The 23,427-nt window shown below is 40.8% G+C and overlaps 3 protein-coding genes across 4 annotated transcripts; 2 read left to right on the top strand and 1 right to left on the bottom strand.

Moving 5' to 3' along the window:
- Window positions 1-1,274: 1,274 nt before the first annotated feature.
- pdzk1 (PDZ domain containing 1) lies at window positions 1,275-5,173 on the top strand. Of its 2 annotated transcripts, XM_069713669.1 has the most exons (8): window positions 1,275-1,481; window positions 1,604-1,817; window positions 2,102-2,434; window positions 2,520-2,716; window positions 2,792-3,016; window positions 3,092-3,334; window positions 3,452-3,544; window positions 4,682-5,173. In XM_069713669.1, the coding sequence occupies exons 1-8, from the start codon at window positions 1,275-1,277 to the stop codon at window positions 4,733-4,735; spliced, it is 1,566 nt and encodes a 521-aa protein (XP_069569770.1). In that variant the 3' UTR covers window positions 4,736-5,173. The 2 variants fall into 2 exon arrangements, with proteins under 2 accessions (XP_069569770.1, XP_069569769.1); XM_069713668.1 differs by having other exon boundaries at window positions 3,092-3,544.
- A 467-nt stretch (window positions 5,174-5,640) lies between these two features.
- On the bottom strand, window positions 5,641-10,932 carry LOC138629758 (Golgi pH regulator). Its single transcript, XM_069713670.1, has 14 exons — window positions 10,693-10,932; window positions 9,174-9,233; window positions 8,914-9,017; window positions 8,723-8,829; window positions 8,499-8,600; window positions 8,293-8,413; window positions 8,082-8,162; window positions 7,880-7,989; window positions 7,666-7,754; window positions 6,905-6,997; window positions 6,639-6,734; window positions 6,198-6,287; window positions 6,042-6,107; window positions 5,641-5,945 (listed from the first exon to the last, which is right to left on the bottom strand). The coding sequence occupies exons 1-14, from the start codon at window positions 10,732-10,734 to the stop codon at window positions 5,739-5,741; spliced, it is 1,368 nt and encodes a 455-aa protein (XP_069569771.1). The 5' UTR covers window positions 10,735-10,932; the 3' UTR covers window positions 5,641-5,738.
- An 801-nt stretch (window positions 10,933-11,733) lies between these two features.
- LOC138629765 (OX-2 membrane glycoprotein) lies at window positions 11,734-22,711 on the top strand. Its single transcript, XM_069713689.1, has 7 exons — window positions 11,734-11,940; window positions 12,488-12,568; window positions 12,670-12,990; window positions 14,178-14,507; window positions 17,747-18,031; window positions 19,774-19,875; window positions 20,434-22,711. The coding sequence occupies exons 2-7, from the start codon at window positions 12,496-12,498 to the stop codon at window positions 20,439-20,441; spliced, it is 1,119 nt and encodes a 372-aa protein (XP_069569790.1). The 5' UTR covers window positions 11,734-11,940; window positions 12,488-12,495; the 3' UTR covers window positions 20,442-22,711.
- Window positions 22,712-23,427: the final 716 nt, after the last annotated feature.

The following is a 23,427-nucleotide window of genomic DNA, read 5'->3' as shown; positions in this document are numbered from 1 at the left end:
TGAGTTTAAGATACAACCAGTAACAGATCAACAGTGGCAGGTGAGCTTCCCCTTTGGACTGGGCCACGAAGCACGAGATGGTGAGTTTACATTCAAATCTCTTCACTATGTTGTACGTAGATTTTTTTTTTTTTTCATCACATAATCAATTTCATGTTGTAAAACTATCCGTATTGTTCCTAACCCAGGATACAAGAAATTAAGCAAAATACAACTGAAGGATTGTGACTTTTCTTTTTTTTTTCAGACTTTCCTCTCATGTTTGCACGTTTTCTTGTAAAGTACTTGATGGTTTTACCTCTAAAAATAAAACAAAATATCACGTTTTGGTTGAACATGCGGTTGAGGGAGACATTTCTTTGTTTAAGGGCTGACAAACTCAGAAGTTAGACACCGCTGACAATTTTGTTATTAGAGTAAACTTTTATGAAGATAATATTGTTACTCGAAATGTATTTATTTTATTGTAAGTGTCTCGTAGTTTTGATACTGGATCCATTAAGATTATAATCTCTGAAGTGTCATCTTGAGTGTAACTTTATTTAAAGATGATTCTAAAGAATTCAAAGATAAAACAATACTCACAAGAACATTTCAATTTTGTCATTAAATGTGTCTCGGGTTTAAATATCGCATAAGTATTTATTATACACGGTTAAGTTTTGACATAAACTGATAACAAATATCCAGAATATGTTATGCTGTTTTATAGAAGGGAAAAATATGTTTTTTTCAAGTCAAACTGAGATAGTTCAGGGGAAAGTCAAGAAAATAATATACAGTATAATTAGAGAATAACAGACATTCCTTAATATGAATTCAAAGTCCATGCTGTTTTTATGGTGATTAGTCACTACAGTCAGCTGTGCCTGCCATTAACCATTAACTGCTTGTGGAGCGCTGACTTGGAAGATGAACTCTTCATCTGAAGCCATCAGCACAGTCTTCTTTAGCTTTCTTAGGTCCAGGATTATCAGTTATTAAATGATAAAGTTTCAAGGGTGACAGTAGTGGGAAGAAAAGGGGACACAGTGGACACATTTTCAAAGTACGACAACAAAAATGTTTTAACCACACTGCATGACAGATGTTAGAATATTTAAATTGTGTGTGTGTGTGTGTGTGTGTGTGTGTGTGTGTGTGTGTGTGTGTGTGTGTGTGTGTGTGTGTGTGTGTGTGTGTGTGTGTGTGTGTGTGTGTGTGTGTGTGTGTGTGTGTGTGTGTGTGTGTGTGTGTGTGTGTGTGTGCTGTTAATCCTTTCTCCATGTTAGGACATGGCTAGGTACAAGCCAAGGGTGATTTCTCTCACCAAGAGGCCGGGTCAGACATTCGGCTTCTATCTGAGGGTAGAGCATGGCGAGGAGGGTCAGCTGATCCGCTGCCTGGAAATGGGAGGTCCGGCTGAATTGGCAGGCATGAAAGATGGAGATCGCATCCTCCGGGTCAATAAAACATTTGTTGATGAACTATCTCATTCAGAGGTGAGTAGGATAAAGAAATAGTCTTAAATAGCATTAATCAAATCAATGAGCACTCCTAGACTGACAGAATGATCACTTGACGAGCGTCGTTTCTCAGACGCTGCTTTGTTTCACCGGGACAGGTGGTGGACCTTGTAAGAAACAGCGGAGCATCAGTCGTGTTCCACATTCTGGATGAATCATCCTACAAAGAAGCCAAAGCGCAGGGAGTGGACTTCTCCAAGCCTCAAAGCACACCACTTTCCAAAGAAGTGGCCAAACAGGCTCTAAAACCCAAACTCTGCTACTTGGTGAAGTCCAGCTCCGGCTTTGGGTTTTCTTTGCGCTCCGTCAAAGGTGAGCTAAGGATGCAGGGCTCAGAGATCAACATGTAGAACAACCGCTAACATGAAAAGCCGACAGATATTCCCATCAATGACTTTCAACTGATGTATAAATAATGTATTAACATTAAGCGAGATGTTAATTACAACTTCATGGGTGCTTCATTAAGGAAACCAAATTTTTTTTAAGAGTCTGAATAAAATGTTTCAGTAATCTCAGCCCAAATATAGAATATGTGTCGATTTCTTTTTTTTCTTCTCTGATTTAATTAGTATCTTCTGTCACCTCATCTCTAGGTGAGAAGGGTCTGTTCACGACAGACGTGATCCCAGGAAGCGTGGCAGACAAAGCAGGGATCAAATTCAACGACCGTCTGCTGGAGCTCAACGGAGAGAACGTAGAAAGCTGCACGCACGATCAAATGGTGGCAAAGATCAAGCTGGCGGGCAGCAGCCTCATGTTCCTCCTGGTTGATGAGGAAGCAGACAGGTTCTACCAGAGCAAACAGGCTAAGATAGGATCGTGGTTGGCCACAGCCAAGTACCTCTCGCACAAACCACGGCTCATCAATGTCACCAAAGGATCTGATGGATACGGCTTCCTGCTCAGGGAGGAGCCCAACAAAACAGGCAATTACCATAATCAATACATTCCCATTATAAACCTGCAGAGAGAAGGCTGGGTTTTAATAATGTGCTCCTTGACTCGACGCAGGACACTTCATCAAGGACATAGACAGAAAGAGCCCAGCAGAGAGAGCCGGTCTGCAGGAAATGGACAGACTGGTGGCTGTGGACGGCCAGGAGGTGGAGAGCTGCAGCCACAACCAGGTGGTAGACAGGATCAGGCAGAGTGGCAACAATTGCTGCCTCCTAGTGGTGGACAAAGACACGGACCTAATTTATAAGCAGGTGAGACAAAGTGCCACTTTGTCTTTGGTATATTTTGCCTATGTTCTCTGTAACAACATGTCTCGTCCCTCGCAGGGGAAATTGTCCCCGATGCTTTTCTGGGAGGAGATGAAGGGTTCCAATTCACCGCCCAGTTACACAGAAGCTCTCAATTTACCTGCGCCAGTCCATCCATCCACAGCTGTTCACGAGCAGGAAGAGGCGCTCAAGCCTAAACTGTGTAAAATGGAGAAGACCGCAGCTGGCTATGGCTTTCACCTTAACGGCATCCAGGGGTTGGGTGGTCAATTCATCATGGAGGTAAGACAGACACAAACGTCCCCTCTGTGATCATTACCGTGTCAAATTGGATTGGTAAGACGTGCCTCGTTTCAGGTGGTGAAGGGTGGAGCAGCTGACAGGGCGGGTATGGAGGACAACGACATTGTGGTGGAGGTGGACGGAGTGAACGTGGAGCAGAGCGGCCATGAGGAGGTGGTGGCCCTCATCCGCAGCAGCGGCAGCTCGCTGGAGATGCTGTTGGCTAAAAAGAGCGTCTACCAACAGCTCAAAGCTAAAGGGGTGGCCATCACACGCCTGCTCCTCGGGGAAACATCCTACGTTCAAGTCCACACTGCAGCCACTCCAGAGACCAGCGAGGAGAAGGAGAAGAAGGAGAAGGAGAAGAAAGAGAAGGAGAAGAAGGAGAAGGAGAAGAAGGAGAAGGAGAAGAAGGAAAAGGAGGAGAAGGAGAAGGAGAAGAAGGAGAAGGAGAAGAAGGAAAAGGAGGAGAAGGAGAAGAAGGAGGAGGTCAGACCTGAGACCCCGGCTGAACCAGAAAGGCAGAGGGTGAGTGTTGCTTTGCCAACATGCACTGCATTATGGTTTTGGATATGCAAATATAATTTTTCTGTAAATCCACTACTTTCATCCAAACTGAGACAGCTTTTGACTGAATTGCATATTATGATCCCCCGAGCATTAATCCTAATAACTTTGAATAACTTTTCTCATAGTGCCACAAAGAGGCTCAAATGGAAATTTAGTTTACAAATTCCTCTCTGGATGAACTGCATCTTTCGATGATCCCTGATCCCTTTGTGACACCATATTGTTAACATTTTAAGTTTAGCTTTGCTCGATGACCAAATACCTGCAAAACTAATGGCATTCCCATAAGCCTGAGAGTACTTTGTGGCTAATATTAGCATGCAAAAATTGTACATATGACCAATGAACCTACTAAACATCAGCATTTTTTTCAGTGCTGTGAAAATTTTTTGCTGAGGCGCCCAATTTGGGGCCAGCAGCCAAACTTTGTTTTGGCCCTTACTTACTCCTAAGTGCTCTAAAGTCCTAACAGTAATAACAGCGAACCGTCAATTTTGTGAAATTAAAAGTACATAATATCAGTTTACAGCAATATGCAACAAATTCATTCAACTGCATTGGCCTACATCTTATCTACTAAAATTTATGGTACTCTCTCTCTCCTGCTAAAGCATGTGCTGCCAGTCAAAATGAGAGGTTGAGGCAGTGACACATTGACAAAAGAAAATGGAGAAGAAAATGGCAAGATGCCTGTTTTTGACAATAATTTCTGAAAAATATTAAAATGACTATGAAACAGATTAAAGTAGTGTTTTAAATTATGTTAAATTTCATTGAATGTAGCATGTTAATCTTCTGTAAAATATTATTACATTTTAATGAAAGGTAATTTCCAATTCTTTAAACATTTATTTTCAGCCCACAGCCCTTCATCCAGATTGATTTTTGTCTCTTCATAGAAAGTGTTTGTCATCTGTAGCCTCACGAAGCCGTTCGCCTGGCTGGAGACTTTTAGCCTTGTTTATAATTGGCTGTGTTGTATCTGAATCTTGGATGTGTCACGATCTAAAGTCTGAAATCATTACATTTTTCATCACGACTTTTCTCATTTATAGTTCAACTAAAAGCTTACAGGGGCATTTGTCTTTCTTTCAGACCTCATCAGTGTCATCATCTTCATCTGACAATAGCCTCGACATGAGATTGTGAGAAAACCCCTGAAGGATCTCTCTCCTGATTTGGCCTAATCTGACGGCGATCTGTTCCTTAAAAAAAAAAAAAAAAATCAACTTTATGTGCTTCACACATCCAGTGATATTACAAGAAAAAGAGATTCAGGAAACAAAAGCACAAGGACAGTAAAGACTTTTGAAATTCACTGTTAGGATCTGATAAATATCAGAATAGCTGCATAATTGTATGAAAGGGCTGAGAACAAAAATATCCCAGAAGAACAAATTCTCATGGGACCTTTGATCTGCTTGCTGATATGAGCCTGAGCAGTGGAGTAATATGTTAACCACACCTGAGATTACCAATGTCACCAAGATTAAAAACACTGCTAACAATGCCAGTAAACACTGTGGCCTTTTATTTTGTTCTCCATTCACCAACTTCTTTTATTTAATGCATTGTGGTTTTTTTGTACTTTCTATGCTGTTCTTATTTTCAAAATAAAAGTAAATGAACGACAATTTCCATGAACAAAAACAAATAAACACATATCATCTGAATTAAAGCTCATTTTTGGGGTATTTGTTCCCAATTAAAATGACATTTTATTAAAATTACAACTTTCATAACTTGGATCACCAGTGGCATCTTTAATCAATTGCTCATATTTGCACCTCAGTGGAAGTGAAGCAGTGAGACCCAGTGGACAGTTCAGCTCCAGTGTTTTCAGACAAACTAAACAAAATAAACATTTGGGCAAAAAGAATACAAATTTAAGAGCACAGAACAAAGTGTTTGTATTTTCAGGAAAATCTAAAGTCCTTCTACCAATGCTGTTTAATTTCAGTTGTTTCCTCACGTGCTCCAATAGTTCCCCTTCACTCACACCCAGAAATCAGCCATTCCTGATTCAGGAACAGGCAGTCCAGATGGTTATGTCAAATAAAAAAAAATGTCTGGATATTTATGAATTCCAGATTGAAAGTCACCCAATGCGTCAGGAGTCATATCCAAGCGAAAGAAGGCGTTCTGTAGGAGATCAGAGGGACATGTGTTTTTCTGGTGCCTGCTTGTGGGCGAGATAGAGAAAGAGGATGCTGGACAGGGCGCTGACCAGGAAGATCACATCGAACCAGCGGTGGTAGAAGTTGAACTGCAGCTCTCCCAGAACCTCGGTCACGATGGAGCGATACTCCAGCGGCATGCTCATACGCATCAGCAGCACAGACGACACAAAATACATCCCCTGTTGGATTGAGACACACGGAGAACATCCAGATGGGTTCGCAGTTCGTGGACTATATTCTGTTAAAAGACAACCGTGAAGCAAACGCACACTCACCATGATCTGAGCGAGGACGAGCACGATGACGTTGGACGACTTGCTGCTTGAGATTGCGCAGAAGAACTAAAAAGGAAGTAGCAAGTAAAATTCAATTTAGATTTATCGACTTTAAGACCAGTTGCCTGTAGAACATGTATGATGAGATAGTTGTACCTTGGTGAGGGTGATGAGTAAGCCACGTATAGATGTAACGATTATTATTCCCACCAGGATGAAAGAAATGTGTTGGGACCAAAACTTGACCTGAGACAAGGAGAAAAAAAAAAAAAGTCATTAATTCAAATTCAAATGTAATGCCGTGCTCTTGGGAGTGGGAGCTGCCAGAACTCAATTAAAGAACTGTCTTTATGGGGAGAAGATTACACCTGACTCGAACAGGTTTACGACAGAGAGAACAGAGAAGTGATGATACGGGGCCAGCAATTATCTTTACAAGAGGACATGATGTATTATACATGACTTTACTGCTGCAGGTGTGTGTGTGTGTGTGTGTGTGTGTGTGTGTGTGTGTGTGTGTGTGTGTGTGTGTGTGTGTGTGTGTGTGTGTGTGTGTGTGTGTGTGTGTGTGTGTGTGTGTGTGTGTGTCTCTCTTACATCAAACTGGATGCCCAGGTAGTTCACCGTAATTTCAATCCCCCTCGTCACTGGATCCGTCTTTCCAACTCGATCAAACACTATGTTTATTGTGGCCTGTAGTTGAAAGAAGAGGTGGTTTTAAAATAAACGTATTTGTACATCTTAAGCAATTATAAAAAAAAAAAAAAAAAAAAATACAGAGTAACATGTGATTAATGTAACTACTGGTACTGATGTGTGAGGGAAAGACACAATGCTGGAGTACAATACGTGAATGTTCTCACCATGAAGATTTTCCAAACACAATAGATGGAAAAGAAGTAGCCCAGGAAGTTGAAGTATTTTCCCTGGAATGTTTTTGAGTACTCAATTCGCTCCTAAAGATTAGGAAAAGTGGTGATAAAGAACGAGTAAATCATTTATCATACAAAAGGCAAAATAGGCAGTGTGAGTTGATCGAGTTGAGTTGAGTTGACACCCATGTGTGTTAAATGGCAGTCAGTGCTTCAGGCTGTTGGTTCTCAGTACTGGTGTCACATCCCACTCTCGTTTTAATTTTAGCCATTTATTCAAGCAATAGTTTATAATGAAACCACTGACATTAATAAATTAAATTAACCAAGAACAAATCTGACACACTGTTATCAACATTTTAGAAACACCTTCTTTGATGTAGTGTTTCAGGGAGGCAGTAAGTCTGGTTCAGAAAATGACCTTGCTGACACTTTCCCCCTTGAAACAGCACCAGATGCGCAGAGCGGTTGACTTGCCGTGTGGATGATGAAGAAAGTTGAACCTCTAGCATCTAACCTACGACCCGAATATTTTTTCAGACATTATTGAAGACGAAACGTGAGTCAAAAAGGGAACCGGTATACTTAACGTGGATTTATCAAGGAAAAGAAAAACAAAACTCAGATGGGATAATCAACTCGTTGGTGTTAACTTGCACTAAATTGAATAAATCAAGTAGCCACATTTACCACAACTGAAAAAGCTAGTTTTCCAGGCATGTGGACTGTTTGCTTGTGTGCACACACGTCACCTTGGTGCCTTGCAGGTCCACAGTCTCCAGAAAAAGTTGCCGACTCAACTCCTCCAAAGCATCAACCTCCTGCTGGATCAAAGAGAGGTCTGGAGGGAAGAGTCAAGGCTGATCTTTACTAATAATACTATAGAGTAAATAGTACACAAGTATCTGGTAACAGCTAAAAGTGAAGAATCTTTCCCTTCACAGTGAATGTAAGCGTAAAGGATACTCTCGCTGCCCGTTTGCGTGGAGGTGACGCTCTTGATCATGCCCCAGAATCCCGTCTGTTTGTTCTGATCTTCCCCACGTTGGTACATCTGCCTCCGCGTCATGGCAATCCTTCACAAATAGTACATGTACCTTTTAAAAATGTAGTGGTACAAAAGTTGTTTTAGTAGTTTTAAGAAAAGAAAACTGTCGTCTTTACTGACCGCTTCTTTTTGCTGACAATCATGTCCATAGTTTGGAGCAGCCGCCTCTCCAGAGCAAGGATGTCGCTGTCCGTTACATTTCTGTGAACACAACAAAAACCATGAAGCATTAAAAGCAACAGCATCAAAATAAATACCGAGACTCGGGATTAACCGCACTGCTTGACTTGGCTGTTAAAGGCGGTGTCGGAGGAACCGCAGCTCAGCTCACCTGAGGAAATAGGACATGTACGTGTAGGGACAGTTGACGGCACCAAACCCCGACAGCAGAGCCATGAGAGTGACTCCGATCACACCGACGCGACTGATGAGCTGCTCAATGGACAGAATCCCTAAACACAAGACAGCAACACTTCACTTGCCTTTCAAATCTACACGGCAGGCGCGCACGAAGGTGCACGAGAGAAACACACTCACCATGTTTAGGGCTCAGGATGGGGAATGGGTCGCCCAACTTCCAGAAGAAATACATGAAGGTGAACCAGACCATGCAGGCGAAAAGGAGCCTTTGTCTCTGGACTACGTGGACACACAGCAAAACAGCCTTGTGTCACTTGTGATATAAAATTCCTCAAGCAGCAGCGTTGGACATTTTGTCAAAATATTTAAATTTCAGTGGTAAAAAAAGCGGTTGAACTTACGCAGGCGTATGTTGCTGACAACAAAGTAACCGATGTAGAAAGGCACCACAAAGATCAGGACCAGCAGAATCACGTACAGATTTAGCTTCCAGTGGAAATACCTGGAACTGCGGCAAAAACACGAGGGTTGATGTGTTTCATGTGCTGTGAGCAATAAAATTCAAATATATCCCAAAGAAAAATGCACTAACCTGCTGCTTAAGGCACCCAGAATCTCAAAGATAATGAGCTCAAACATAGTACATGAAAAGGCAAAGGTGACAGAGAAAACCACCTGGACGACGTACTGCCGCACCTGTCGACAAACAAAACAGATGGGAAGTCTTTTACAGCTCAGCTAACAATGACGAGGTGAACTCCTATGATTTTGGGATGAGAATCATCATCATAGCTGGGCATGAAATCAACACACCCATTGTTTGTAAATAAATGCAATGCGATAACACGGTACCTCGTAGTCTTTGAACAGCTGGCGCATAAAGAATAACCAGCCGAAACCAAAGAACAGCACCTGCGTTGAATTGAATGAGAATTATTTGGAGAAGAAAGAGGAAAAAGGAAAAGAAATATGTTGTCACATCACGTCAGTTAATCAGAGTTCATTCCAAAAGCTAAATTTTCTTCTCTTCGAGTGTCACCAAACCCACGAGTTCGAGCGAAGTAGGAAATCAGGTGGTCGAGGTGCTCGTGTGAATGGTCCTGTGGCTTTGAGCAAAGATGACGTTGCCACAGTATGCAGGAACAAGTAATACCAGATGTTAAACAGCTGGAGTGGTGGGTGCGAGTATCGAGGGGAACCAAAACTCGACGAACCGCCGGTGAAGGGGTCGTGCCCCCTTGATGGCCCCCGGGGGAGACGCTGCACACGCTCACCGCGGTAGTTTAGTTGAGACCAAGTGAATTTTTTTTTTTTTTTTTTTTTTTGCCACTTGACCTTGACCTTTGACCTACAAAACCTGAGCAGTTCATTGCTGAGCCAAAGGGATTATTGGGGACGGATTTGCAGAAATTCCTCTCCCAACCAAATTCCCTCACTCGCGTCTCGGGACATGGAGTTCGCGACAGCGGGACAGGCGGACGAAAGGGGACGTGAAGGTCACGGTAAACTTGAACTTTGACCACTTTCAGATCAGTTCATCCTTCAGGCCGAATGAACGATTGCGCAACATTCGAAGAAATTCTACTCGGGCCTTCCTGAGATATCGTGTTGATGTAAAAGCATCAAACAGCTTCCAGTTATGTCCATCGCCAGCGTGGAGGCGTAACAAGAACGGCACAGTTTGCGTTGAGCTATTCCAAAATGCACAAATATTCAAGTAATGTCAGTAAACTGGTTTCTATACAATTCATGCATTTAAAATAGCTGCGTTGAGCCATAAGAGTCATACAAATACATAACCACGTCAGTCAAACCTGTCTGTTGCATTCAGCCACAAATTCTCCTCCAAATCAGGCCGTGTACAGGAGAGATGCAATTATTTTCATTATGGATAAATCTATCGATGACGTCTTTGGTTAATTGTTTGGCTATTTAGTCTTTAAAATGTCAGAAAATGTGTGAAAATATCGACCAGTTAAAGTTAAAAGGTGAAGCCTCACATGTTTTGTTTTGTCCTGACACAACTAAAAAAAATTTTTTTTTTTAAATAGTGTTTATTATCATGACACACCGGAGGAACTGGACAATATTAATATTTAAGATACTGGAATCAAATCATTTTAACATTTTATTTAACACAAAATGACTCAATGATTTAAGTGATTTCCCCCCAAAAAAAGTTGTCTTTTAACTTTCTGTCCATCAATTTGTTGTTTAATCGAATAATTGTTTCTGCACTGATGTCCTTTTTTTTTTTTTTTTTTTTTTTTTTTTTTGGCAATACACCATAAATCAGCCCGGTTGGTTTGTCACATCATTAATTATGTGGAGCAAAATTAATAAACGAACAATATGTCGACTTTTTAATTACCTGCGAGGTGAACATGATGACCGAGTCCACCACAAACGACATGATGATGTCCGTAAAACCGCCTTTAGTCCACCGGAAACTCGCTGTGCACGAGTCAGAAGTGTCGAAGACAGTTTTCAGTTCATGCTCATATTAAACTAAAAAAAAAAAAAAACACACAACGAGCTCATTTTGGGACTTTTTTTGTCGTTAAAGCTGTCATGTTACAACTGAAAGTCCGGGTAGGCACGTCACCAAGACGAGTCCACTTCCGTCGCAAAACTGTGACGTTGGCAAAGACCTCTTGAGGAGCGTTTACGTAGCTCTAAGGATTTTACAAATTAAAAGATTAATATTGGGGTTTTTTTTTATTTATGCTAAACTGTGACATCAGTTACGTAATTTGACCCTGTTAGTGGTTTTGTGGGGCTGATGTTATTATATTTATTTACCCGCCCTGTCAGATAATTTTTTTTTTAAAAAAGCCTAAAATTGGAGGCTACCTTATTATATTCAAAGAAAACAAAAAATATTTAACCTATTAAAACCATAAAGACCTGTTTTATTTTAACCAATCTCTTCATTGAAAAAGCCAGAAAAAGAAAAATGGATCAGTTTTATGCTATTATATTTTTACGTCATAACATTATACAAACTTATCACAAGCAAGACACGTTTTATGTTATAATAATATACTAATAATAAGGTGATACATTATTGTTTTAACATCAAATGTTTTTCGTTATTACTCAGAGTTAACATGTTGTTTTAATGTAAAAAAAAATTTAAAAAAACAACTCATCTAAGCAATAAAGTTGTCATAGTTTTCATATGTTACAGTTGTGGGCTTAAAGGTTATATATACATATATATGTACAGACAATACAAATTTAATTAGATTTTTGTTTTGTCATGCATATTTGATATTACAAATATACACTTGCCTCGGTCGAGCAATGCGCACGAAGTGTCACCAGAGGGCGCTGTGAGCCCAAAACATCAGCTGTGCTTTAGGCTTTACTCTGAGCTCCACTTCAGTCCGCTGCTGCTGTCGCCGGCTGGAGTTCACTCTGTTAGTAGTGCGCACAGTAGAAAACAGTAAAAAAAAAAAAACAAAAAAACAACAACAACCATAGTTTATCGCTCGTGCTGGGGTGATGTTCCCAAACACCGCTGGATAGTAGACTAAGGATGCGCCATGTGCGAGATGTTGCGGAGGTAGAACATCTTACACGTTTGGCTTTTACCTTTTGTTTTAAGACGCGAGAGGTGAGTGTCTCAATCTCATGTGTGTTTATAGTTTATATGACAGCTAAAAAAAAAAAAAAATACGTTGCAGATTTGAGTGTTCCTCTGTTCTCTTTATTAACTGTAGATGATCTAAAAAAAATAATCAGAACATGTGAAACTTTTATGTAGATTGCTGCATATGCGTAGTGTAATATATGTAGTTTATTGACTATTTATTTATATAAGTTAATTGGTGGTCGTTGTTTTAGACTTGAGAAAAACTAAACTAAAACTTTTAGAAAACTGAGACCTACTGAATTTAATACTGATCTGAACATCTGCACACGGGATGTCACGGCACGGGGGAAAATATTTTTGCGTCACACTTACTAGTTCTCAAAACGTTTAAATGCTTTTTAAAAAGCTGACTTGGCCAGTGAAGCGAGGTTAAAAGGTGAACTTGTCAACATTCATGCATGTTGGAAAATTTGTAGTACAAACTAGAAGAGTTGAAGTTCATGTATGTTAGACTGACTGTGATAACTTGTGAAATCCCAGTATACTCTTCCTCCTCTTAAATGAGCAGTGAAGAAGATGACGATCCCGGCCTCCTGCATTGAGGGTCTGCAGGTGTGTTTACTCCTACTGATGGTGGGACAACTACAGGGTGAGTTAGCCAAGTCAAGCTGAGAAGATGAGGACATAAACATCCTAAAAGCCCACCTTATTATTTCCTGTGTGAAATGAACATATTGGTGGATGTTTCAGGCAGAGTAACAGCACCAGAGCGCCTGCAAGCTCCAGTGGAGCAGCCCTTCACTCTGACCTGCAGTGTCTCGAGGGAACGAGGGGAATCCTTGAGGCAGGTGCGTTGGCTGGACGTCCAGAACAAGACCCTGCTGAGCTACCAGCCCGGAGACACAGACAGTGTGAGCGGGCAGCAGCACGTGGAGCTCGCCTCCTCCCCGAAGGACACCTCAGCTATCACCATCCGCAGGGTGGGCTTCCGTGATGAAGGCTGCTACACCTGCATCTTTGACCTGCATCCCACTGGGTCGAAACAGGGACAGACGTGTCTCACTGTTACCTGTGAGTAAGGACATTTACAATAACTGTGTTTATCTTAATGAATAAAAATGTCATTTGCAAAGAGAGGAGGACTAATATGTTATAGTAATGATAACATCTATGCATGTCCAACCCGAGAATACACAGGGTCACTAACAGTATGTCACGGCTGTCATAATAGATTGTAATCTGATTTACTGATTTCAAACAAAAAGCTATTTCTTATAGGGAGGAGGATTTCTATTATATTTAACTATCTTACCTATTTTATTAACAGATATTGTTGATTCTTTGATCATCACTGCTATAAATGACCAATAGTTAGTAGTAAAGGGTCGAAGCCGTGTGCTGTAATGAAATGCTGAACTATGAGCTGCACAGCAATTAAGCTGGGAAAAGTAGTTGCATTTGTTTTTCTATAAACAACTGCAGTAAGCAGAATTTAAAAAAAAAAAATTAAAAAGCTGTAGCGCACTTATTCAACTGTAAAAAGAGAGATTATGTATTGTGCACAGTTAGAAAAGTCATGAACTAGGTTGGAGAAGCCTCCACTTGAATCCCGGTGACAAAGTGAAGGGAGTCAGACTGGCCTCTTAGATATAAACGGAGGACCTCGGGTATCCACAATCTACGGCCCAGATGAGATGAGAGGCCTGTTCTCTATCTGATACAGTATCAATATCATTCACATCTGTTCTCTGTTTTTGAGTTTGAAGATGAGAGATTTGTTTGAGTAAGTGTTTAATATATAGTAGCTGTCACTGTAAGGGAGGAATAATATGACTTAAGACAGAGGTGCTCACATAAATAGCAGCCGTTTGAATTCAGTTTCCATCGTTTCTGTCCCTCTTGGTGTTACATGGCTTAACTGATTTTGGATGCCTGCCCGTTGCACTCGACCACTAAAAATGAAATATGTGAATACAGATGTCCCTAACCGCTGCTAACCTAAGAACACAAGCTGATGAGCCTGCTGAGGCTCAGCCAGTCATGTTAATAAAGCGCTGTGGAGCAGTGGGAGAAGGAGGGCTCATTCCACTAACTAGAAACAGCTGGTGCAAATTCCAGTGACTGGTTTCTGTTTGGGTGCCTCATATTTCTGAATGTTTACATTGTCTTGTTTGCACCCTCTGCCTCCCTGTTCTTTTCCTTATCTTTTCTCGTCATGCATCTTTCTTTCACTGGATGACGGGCTTTTTCATCCCCAGCTCACGTCGCTGGTGAAAGCAACAAAACAGCGGTTAGCGGCAAGCGGGCCTCCCTCTCGTGCTCCTACGGTTTGCCTGAAAAGGTGCAACAGATTGCTTGGAAACACACCTCTGCTCAAGGAGAGTCCACGGAGGTGGCCTCCTTTGCAAAGCGCAGCGACCCCATGATTGAGCCTCCGTTCCAGGGAAGAGTCTGGCTCAGCACCTCCCTGTCTGACAGCCAGCTCACCATCCAGCCCGTTACCATCCAGGACGAGGGCTGCTACACCTGCCTGTACGACACATATACTGACGGGCCGAAGAGCTCCGTGGTTTGCCTCACCACCTTTGGTAAACATCTGATTTTCCTAATCCACTGATACGGGTAATGTTATTAATATGGTTATAGTATAAAAGTATGGCCCACACTGACATGCAGCTGGTGTACACATGGCAAAGCTGGACTAAAGAATAGGTTCACACTTCTTCAATAATATACTGTATTTATACAAAACACATTCTTGTGTAATCTCAAAGTGTCCTTCACTATTTGGGAAATAAGCTTTTTTCACCTTCTTGGCAAGAGTTAAAAAGAGCATTGATAACACCCTCATGATAATATGAGGCTACCACTCACAGCTGGTTAGCGGAAAACATCTCACCTGGCTCTGCACAAAGGTTGTAAAATCTTTATATTCTGCTCAAGTTAACCCTCGTGTTGTCCTCGGGTCAAAATGACCCCCAGCTGTGCTCAACCAAGTTCTATTTTATTTCTATATTTTTTTATTTTTTGGGGGGGATCATTGGTCATCATCCTTTAAAGAAACCCTCACAGTCTCCTTGTCACCAATGATCCCAAAAAATATGAAAATAAAACAGAACTTGGTTGAACACAGCTGCGGGTCATTTTGACCCGAGGACAACCCGAGGGTTAAGATAAGCTTTTTAGCGGTTTGAGTCGGCAACATTAAGTGGGTGTCTGTCAGCCACATGTTGGTTTGTGGGTTGTTTTGTCACAGCAACAAGTCCACTTATCAACAATCAGGACATATCCCTCTGCCTCAGATGGTGCCGCCTCAGCAAGAAGAACTAATGTGGAAACATTGTACTAAATAGATTGTTTTAGACAATTAAAGCCTGATATTAGCTTCCTGAAATGTCTAAAACTACCCTGTTAGTTTTTAAATTAACATTTTGACAAGTGGAAAATTTGACTTCTTGGTAGCACTTGATGAAAAGTCAGGAAACCAACCGAGTCTTTACGAGTCTTAATCTGGGGACCAGGAATGTTCCTACCAAATTACTAACCAGATTTAATGACAAATTTAAAGGCACTCCATTAACTTGACATAGTTTACTGTGAACTGACAGACTGAGCCACATTTCCATCCTTAGAGAAATTAATTTAATTGTCGCCAGTGCTATTGTTGCTGCTTCAGTCAACAGTCTTTTGCTGCTTTGTTTCACATTACTGGTACTTCTGGCAGAATTTTCATTTTTTATTTAAAAAAAAAAAAAAAAAAAAAAGATTCTCAGATGCTCATTTCTGAAGAGCTTTAGTTGCGAGTGATTATGCGCCACAGTAGATGTAGGAGCCGGGAAGACAAATGGTAAACAAAGGAGGCAAACTTTGGAGCGAGTGCAAGAAGACTTATTCTGGACTTTGCAGACAGGAAAGACAGGTACCCCTCGGGGTTAAGACAGGAATGTTGATCTTTTCTTCCTGAGTGTGGCCTCAGTGTTTTTATGATACAGCAGGAGGGCTCGGCTGTCGGCTGATTTGTTAACACACAAACACAGAGCAAGTGTGTCCACGTGAAGAATGGAGCGTTCGAAAGAATGATGGAGGCAGGGAGCGAGGTCCTGATGCATGACTGTGTCAGTGTTCGCAGCGGACAGTGATTCCCTCTGTGCTTTGTCTCGCTCCCTTTGTGCTCATTCGCTTTTCCATTTTTCTCCCGTTCCTTTTCTCTCAGAGTCATCTCAAGACACAGATGTGCTTTTGTTTGAAATTGAACTGTACAGTACAGTAGGTGTTTCCAGTGCCGAAGCATGGTTAGCATGAATGTTTTATCTTGCTGCTCATTGATGCCACCGGGCTTCCACCCCGTCCACTTTGGACGTGACGTGATGCCGCCTGTAATTGCTCCCACATAATGTACAATGTACCATGAACAATAATAATCAATACACACAACGCACAGATCTTTTCCATGTCATTAATAGGTGACTATATGACCCCAGATTAGGACTGAAATAGTCTCACAACGTTAACAAATTACGATTTTACAATATGAGTAAGTCTTGAAAGTCCTTGAGTATTAAAGCGACTTTAAAATTGTTTTTTCTAACCAGGAAATGTCTGAATAGGCTAGAACTTTGTTTAAATTTTGAAATAGTCTTAAAAATGTGTATGTATTAAGTTTATTTTTAGCATTGAAACAACTTCAACTGTACTGTGAAAGAACTGCAATCAAACTTAAGTCACCTTAAAATTGTAATGCAGCTGAAGTAGTCACTGCATGAGCATGAGATGATGTGACTCTATTTGATGTAGTTTTACAGTTTCAGACGATGTATGTCATATAAAATATGTGTGTTGGAACAAGGATACTTATTATTTAGTTAGTATCAGTAGCAACAGCAGTGTTGAGGTAAACATTATACTTAAATTATGAAAAGTACTCATCGTGAAGAAAAGTGTGTATTAATGAATTGTTTTAACTGCAATATTAGTAGTGTAGTAAGCAACATTGTAATGATAGTCATTGATATTTGGTCCGGGTGGAGCTAAATTTAACTTCTTCATATGCCGTTGGGTAGTTTAATCTTTCTGTATTTAATGAGCTCATTGGTGGATACGAAAAAACTGTGGAATTAAATTGACTATAAAAGCCATAATTCCTGAAATTTTCACATCAAATTGGTGCTGCTCCGTAGGGTGTTGTTACGGTTTGGATTATCACCAGAGTGTTTTTCTTTCGTGCTCTCATCCACCCCAAAATATTATCCAGACCGAGGGTGGGTGATGTTCATCAACTAGAAGTCTGAGAAGATGCTGAAGCTAAGAGGGCCAAATATCTGTGGCTGAACATGTTCTTGCCAACAACAATCTTCTCGGTTCCAGTGTATCGCATTCCTCGCTCAGCCCCGAGAACAGAGAATTGAAAACAGCCAGACATTTACTTATGGATGTCAAGAGTGCAGGAATTCACATGTCTCAGCTGATCCAAAGGATTCAACATTTTATCCCAGTTATGATTTTAGCAATTTAACTGAAGACACCTACTTGATACACAAACTAAACTAAATATAAATTTGGGCCAGCTGGCAGATTGAAATAATCCATTTCATATACTCGCTCTGCCACGGCATACTTTTTATATTTCTTTTTTTTAATGATTATTATCATGCTGCAATATTTCCAGAGTTTTCTGACTTCTGCATGTCATACCCAACAGAAAAAAGAAACAAGTGCATTTTAATGAACCTGTCATCTGTGACACATGAAACAATGTGAGCCTGTTTAAATGTGTGACGATGTGTTGTGATGCTCTTTGTAACGTGCTGATTCTGTTCATCTCTTCCAGTGCTGCCAAAACCTCAGGTGAGCTACAAGACCACTTCTCCGGGTGTGATCGAGGCCAACTGCACCTCGGTGTCGCGGCCCCCGGCAGAGATTGTGTGGAACGTGGAGAGAGACAACCGCACCATGGGCCCCCCCGTGACCACGCAGCTCCTGCAGGGGGATGGCACCACTCTGGTCATCAGCACGCTGACTGTCCGATCCGGGCTGCTTAAAGACGTGTCAGTCAAGTGCTTGGTGCACCACAAAGGGCTTGAGTCACCAATTGCTGTATCCATGAACACTAAAAGTGAGTTGGCATCAGTAAACCTTTGCATCCATGTGGATCTCCGTCATAAAATCTTTAATAACATTGTGTCTTTATTTGTCCTGGCCAACCCCAAGCCTTCTTTCATCTTCTTCAAAATGAAGCAGCAGACAGACTTTAGCACAAAGACGATGAATTTATTTAGCGCATAAAGCAAGTACATCAGTGTCCTTCACAGCTGAGCACTTAGGGTGCACGTGAGATAACCAAGCTGAACAGGCTGTTCCTGTTGGCTCCTCGTACTCATGAATGGGTTTAAATAATGTAATCATACAGCTCTTCTGGACTTTCCAAATGTTGTTGGATCAAACTTTAACAATGAAAAGAGTCATTTTGTGGGATTTAAAATGCTCAAAAAGGTATTTAAAGACACTCCCATTTCCAAGGACTTTGTGTTTGAAAAATGCTTTTTGAGCCTGTGTGCATTGTGTGATGAATGCACAAGTTGTTGTAATTCAGTTTGCCACTATCGCAAAATCTCTGCAGAGCCAAGCACAATTCCTGGGAGCTTGACGAAGACTGGAAACATAGAGACACAGCTAGCTTGGCTCTGCCCAGTTCACGGATTCACCAACCAGCACTTCCAGACAGGGATGATTAATCTGTACAGTGCCCGAGTACAATTGTTTCTCCTACCAACTTCTCCCCTAGCCAAAATCAACAGCACATTAATGATCTGTACAGAAATACACTTACATCATCCTCTACATGACACTTGTGGACGTGAAAATATGTGCCAAAACCAATCGATACAGTTCCTACAGCTGGCTTTACAGTGAAGTATTACAAGTATTTCACGTTACTGCTTCTTTTGTTTTTGGAGCACAGACGAGGAGGACACTCGTCTATTTTCAAACTTCATGTTTGAAAAAGTGACAGACGCTCCAGTATTGTAGATGTCGTAGCCTTAACAGAAGGGCACTTCATAATGTTTGTAAAAATACCTCTCACGCCTGATGCATACCAGAGCCAAGTACACCTGATCTGGACTCTAGTCTGCCTTTTTCAAATGGAGCCCTAGTCATACCATACCCAGGTACGGTACACAATATTTCACACTTTGTACTTTGAGCTGAAATGCACCTGAATGGAGGAGTTGTATGGAGTGTCAACATTAACTGTTTAACCTGATCAAAAAATATCACAATTTTGTTGTTTGGTACCAACAACCTCCCGGAGTGTCTGCTGGTTGCCTTCCTGCCGACAGCCATGAAAAAGCCTCACACAAGCCACCTGTAAAACGGCCAATTGTTGTTTATACACTTGAGTTTTTATAGAGACTGAGTAAATAAACTTCTGTTAATTAGTGAGCTTTAGAGGTGCCAGTATAGCCTCCTTTTTCCATTCTATGCTAAACTAAGCTATCGGTCTACTGGCTATCTGTACATATTTATAGCTTCATATTAATTGAGATACATGAGAGTTTTAATCTTCGGATCCAACTCTTTGTCTGAAAGTGGAAGCATTCCTCTAGCAAAGACAAAAGTTCAGCTAAGAATGAGCAGGAGATAAATGGTTGAATGGGTCAAGAGGGCACACCTTATAGAAATCAGACTGTAAAATATAGATTAAATCCTAAACTTAATCAGGGACTGTCCACAGTAGGGACACAGTGTCCAGACTAGCACAGGTCTTGCTGTACATACACAAATACCATCACCTAAATTACCCATTTGTGGCTGAAAATTCTCCTTATCCTGTCTCTTGTCTCTTTCCCCTCGTAGTTGGGACGGCTCTCACCATCCTGATCTCAGTCACCACTGTCGCAGCTCTGCTGGTTATGTCCCTATGCTTCTGCCTTTGGAAGTGTTTTTTGCGCAAAGAAGGTGAGTGGCCTGCTGACTGTACTGTATAAGTAAGAAAAGACATTTGAGGGCAAATCTGTGTCAGACTGATGTTCCAGTGAGTTTTTGGACATTTACCTTGTGCTGCTGTTTTTAAAGCAGACCTGCTGTTTTGACGTGAGGTTCCCGTACACGAGGTCTGCAGTTGGATTCTTCCCCCACTGCTTGGTCCTATTATGATAGACATGCCCTTGTAACTGTAACTTCACGCGTCTTTATTAAGAGATCCAGACATGATCACTTCATAACATGTAGGGTACAAACATTGTAATCGTCACAGCTGTTTGTTTTTTTTCTAACTTCTGCAGTTGAAACAATACTTTTCCTCTGAGTTTTCTGCTGTGATGTGTCCATCTGTCTTTTTTACAATCAGTAGTTGAACAGATTTGAATCTGAATCAAAGTACTTTTCATGATCCTGATTGTCCTCTTTGTAATGAGGACACTTTACAGAAAACACTGATTTATTTTGAATTTTACGTGAAGCCTTTTTTCATATTTATTTCATATTTGTACTCTCCCCGATCACATTTCTTTTCAGCTGATTAATCTTTCAGATGAGACACCATGCTTCTCAGAGCCAGGCTTGAGGAACCGTTTCCCTGCATCATCATCATCATCATCATCATTATCATCCTGGTACAAAGGGAAGATGTTCTGACACACCTCTATAGGATGTCCAGTACAATCCTATTTACGAGCACCAACTGGACAACGACATTCAACTCTGCTCCGCTGCCTCTATCTGACTGTTATGTAATCTCCAGACTGTCCTCATATAGTGTCTATGAAGAGCAGATCCTCTTTTTTTTCTCTGTGGCTCTGTAATTGATTGAGTTGATTGCCACACATTCCACAGCCAACAGCACAGTCACTGTATGGCACTTTGAAGTACAGTGAGTTTGCAGCATATCGCATGTCCTTAAAGCACTTTCCTCTCTTTGTCTCTGTCTCTTAAATGGTGCTTGAAGAAGACGTGTGGTGATATTTTATATGTTTCTTATACAGCAAACGCACCGGTCACATGAACATTTCAGCTCAATAGACACTGTCCTGCGTAAATACTCACTAGCATGTTAAATGTGTGTTTATCCACAGCTGAAAGTAGTCCCTAATAAACTCCTTATTTACTCCTGACAATGACAATGTCCAACAGTTTTAGGAATCTATTTAGCCTGTTTTTTAACTCTATATTTTGGAACAGACTTAATAATTTATCACCCCAGCCAAACCAGTATTGTAGAAATGAACAAGCACTTTGATATTTGGGGAATTTTTGTGGGAATTTGTTAAAAACAGGAAAAATTTAAAAGAGCAATGCCAGCCTCATCCTCTAAATTATCCAACAAATTGGCACTATGAGCTGACATATAAAGTTGTTCTTCTTCCTGTACCTCAGCTGAAGGCCTCCGCCCCTGGATGTATTGTGAAAGCTGGGTGGGGTCATGGGTTCTATTAGACAAACGACAAGGGCTGCGACCTTATATCTTGCTTGTGTAAAATCTATAGCAAACTTTTCTGCAATTTTCAGTGTGTGTGTGTGTGTGTGTGTGTGTGTGTGTGTGTGTGTGTGTGTGTGTGTGTGTGTGTGTGTGTGTGTGTGTGTGTGTGTGTGTGTGTGTGTGTGTGTGTGTGTGTGTGTGTGTGTTTGTTTGTGTTTGTTTGTCAGAGGTTAGATTCCACAGTCAGATGGCTTGAATCAATTGCCGTAGAAAGCGACACTAAACCTTTTTGGTGCCTCTGAAAGGAATGTGTGTCTTGTTGTCTATCTCTCCTGGTTTGGAAAATTTCTCGAGGACATCAGGTTAAACATCCATCTGCTCCTCTAAATAGCCAGCTCACCTTTATGTTGCTTTGGATCAAAGTGGCATCTACATGCCGAAAATATATTGCAATGATGCTTTCAGATATCATTATGCTCTCGTGTACTGGGGCTTTTTACCTCGTGTTGAAATAATACTCCATATCAAAGCATATGATTTGCATCTGTTAGTTAATTACTTTATCAACAGAGGAATGGCATGAAGTCACATCACATTCCTGACCATTTAAAAGAGTTAAGGTATATATTTCTGTCTGTAAAGTCTCCGGCTCTGCCTGCAACACTGATCATGAACACACATCAGACAAAGAAACACTTCTGAAAGTGATTTCAGAAGATTTCTGAATAATTAGAAATGTGCTGTTGAAACGGCTGTAGTCAATAAAAGAAAAGATGAAAAGATGCATCCTGGTCAACCATGTAAAGTTGATTCAATAATTGCAAAAAATACAATAATAAAATAATTGAAAAAAAATCATCTCTGAATCGTTATCAGTTTCAAATCTGTCAGGGTCAACCTTGCAGATTTTTTGCTCAGATTACACTGGATTCTTGAAAACATCAAATTCCTTTCTGGTGTGCCAAAGCTGTCTGCCAGATGCTCTTTTTTTTTTTTTTTTTTTTTTTTTTCCCAAGCCAGGCAGGCTGTGGTGGTACTTGTGGAGCAAAAACAACCATACACATATCTTGCACACATGTTCTCACAAAGGGCCTACTGCACATGTCACTTCTGTTCTGCTGTATTTATAAGGTCTGGGATAACATGAAGTCTATACATTTTCCTTAAGGTATATGTTTGTGTATTAAACTGAGCATTTAAACACGGTATAAAAAAATATAGTTTGAATAGTTATCATATTACAGCTACAACTAATATCAGATGTGTAACTAAAACAAGGCCTTGTTAGGACAGGTGTTAAAACTGAACACTGAAGCTAAGAAATAGTTTCATTTCTTCTGTCAAGAATACAATATGTTAAATATTACAATAAAAATTTCAAAAGTTTTACATTCAGATTCCTAATTCTGTGTAATAATCTTGCAGACATCTGTATTTTTAGAGAAGCAAAACCACATGTCTTCAGCATTCCTGCGCACCATACTGGAGGCTTTTTATGTTGCAGAGCTGCAGACTGAGGCCACACTCAGGTTCAAATCAGTCATGTTGTAAAGTGTTTATTTGTGTTGTTAGAGAATATGTGTGTGTCTGTTAGGTGTAAAATGTCGAGGTTTACACAGTCACGGATTTTGAAATCTCTGAAACCTTTTTCCTTCCTGTGAAAGGTATGCATATCTTAACACGCGCGTGTACTTCAGAGTTGATGAAGTTAGCGTGTTTAAGGAGCATGGCTGCACAGGCCACACTGTGGTGAGGTGTTGAAGATTCTTAGTAATGTTTTCAGCAAATTATGATTTTACCTGAGATCTGCAATTTAAACCCGAGAAGAACTAGCACACTCTCAGGCTCCATCTAAACAGGCCTGTCTTAGTCGCTGCCTTCGCACAAGCCTCCATGCTCTCGATCTCTGTGCAATCTGAATCAGGACTTTGTCCACCAGAGAAAAAACACAATTACCAGTGTGTTTGGATAGTGTGTGTTAGATAGTGTGTGTGTGTGTGTGTGTGTGTGTGTGTGTGTGTGTGTGTGTGTGTGTGTGTGTGTGTGTGTGTGTGTGTGTGTGTGTGTGATAGATAGATAGATAGATAGATAGA

Source organism: Brachyistius frenatus, unplaced genomic scaffold (assembly GCF_029030835.1).
Source record: "Brachyistius frenatus isolate BFR_SWC_R1_liver_20210118 unplaced genomic scaffold, ASM2903083v1 Contig_120, whole genome shotgun sequence".
Classification (NCBI taxonomy): domain Eukaryota; kingdom Metazoa; phylum Chordata; class Actinopteri; family Embiotocidae; genus Brachyistius; species Brachyistius frenatus.
This window is presented reverse-complemented; position numbering and strand designations above follow the sequence as displayed.

What these genes read in the sequence shown, in the direction of transcription:
- LOC138629765 (XM_069713689.1), top strand. Translation starts at nt 12,496, where the DNA reads ATGACGATCCCGGCCTCCTGCATTGAGGGTCTGCAGGTGTGTTTACTC. An exon ending in GACGTGTCTCACTGTTACCT is followed by an intron (nt 12,991 to 14,177) that starts GTGAGTAAGGAC and finishes TTTCATCCCCAG; the next exon opens with CTCACGTCGCTGGTGAAAGC. An exon ending in GGTTTGCCTCACCACCTTTG is followed by an intron (nt 14,508 to 17,746) that starts GTAAACATCTGA and finishes CATCTCTTCCAG; the next exon opens with TGCTGCCAAAACCTCAGGTG.
- pdzk1 (XM_069713668.1), top strand. Translation starts at nt 1,275, where the DNA reads ATGGCTAGGTACAAGCCAAGGGTGATTTCTCTCACCAAGAGGCCGGGT. An exon ending in CGGACCTAATTTATAAGCAG is followed by an intron (nt 2,717 to 2,791) that starts GTGAGACAAAGT and finishes CGTCCCTCGCAG; the next exon opens with GGGAAATTGTCCCCGATGCT. An exon ending in CTGAACCAGAAAGGCAGAGG is followed by an intron (nt 3,545 to 4,681) that starts GTGAGTGTTGCT and finishes TCTTTCTTTCAG; the next exon opens with ACCTCATCAGTGTCATCATC.
- LOC138629758 (XM_069713670.1), bottom strand. Translation starts at nt 10,734, where the DNA reads ATGTCGTTTGTGGTGGACTCGGTCATCATGTTCACCTCGCAG. An exon ending in TCATCATGTTCACCTCGCAG is followed by an intron (nt 9,234 to 10,692) that starts GTAATTAAAAAG and finishes AATTCAACGCAG; the next exon opens with GTGCTGTTCTTTGGTTTCGG. An exon ending in AGCTGTTCAAAGACTACGAG is followed by an intron (nt 9,018 to 9,173) that starts GTACCGTGTTAT and finishes GTTTGTCGACAG; the next exon opens with GTGCGGCAGTACGTCGTCCA.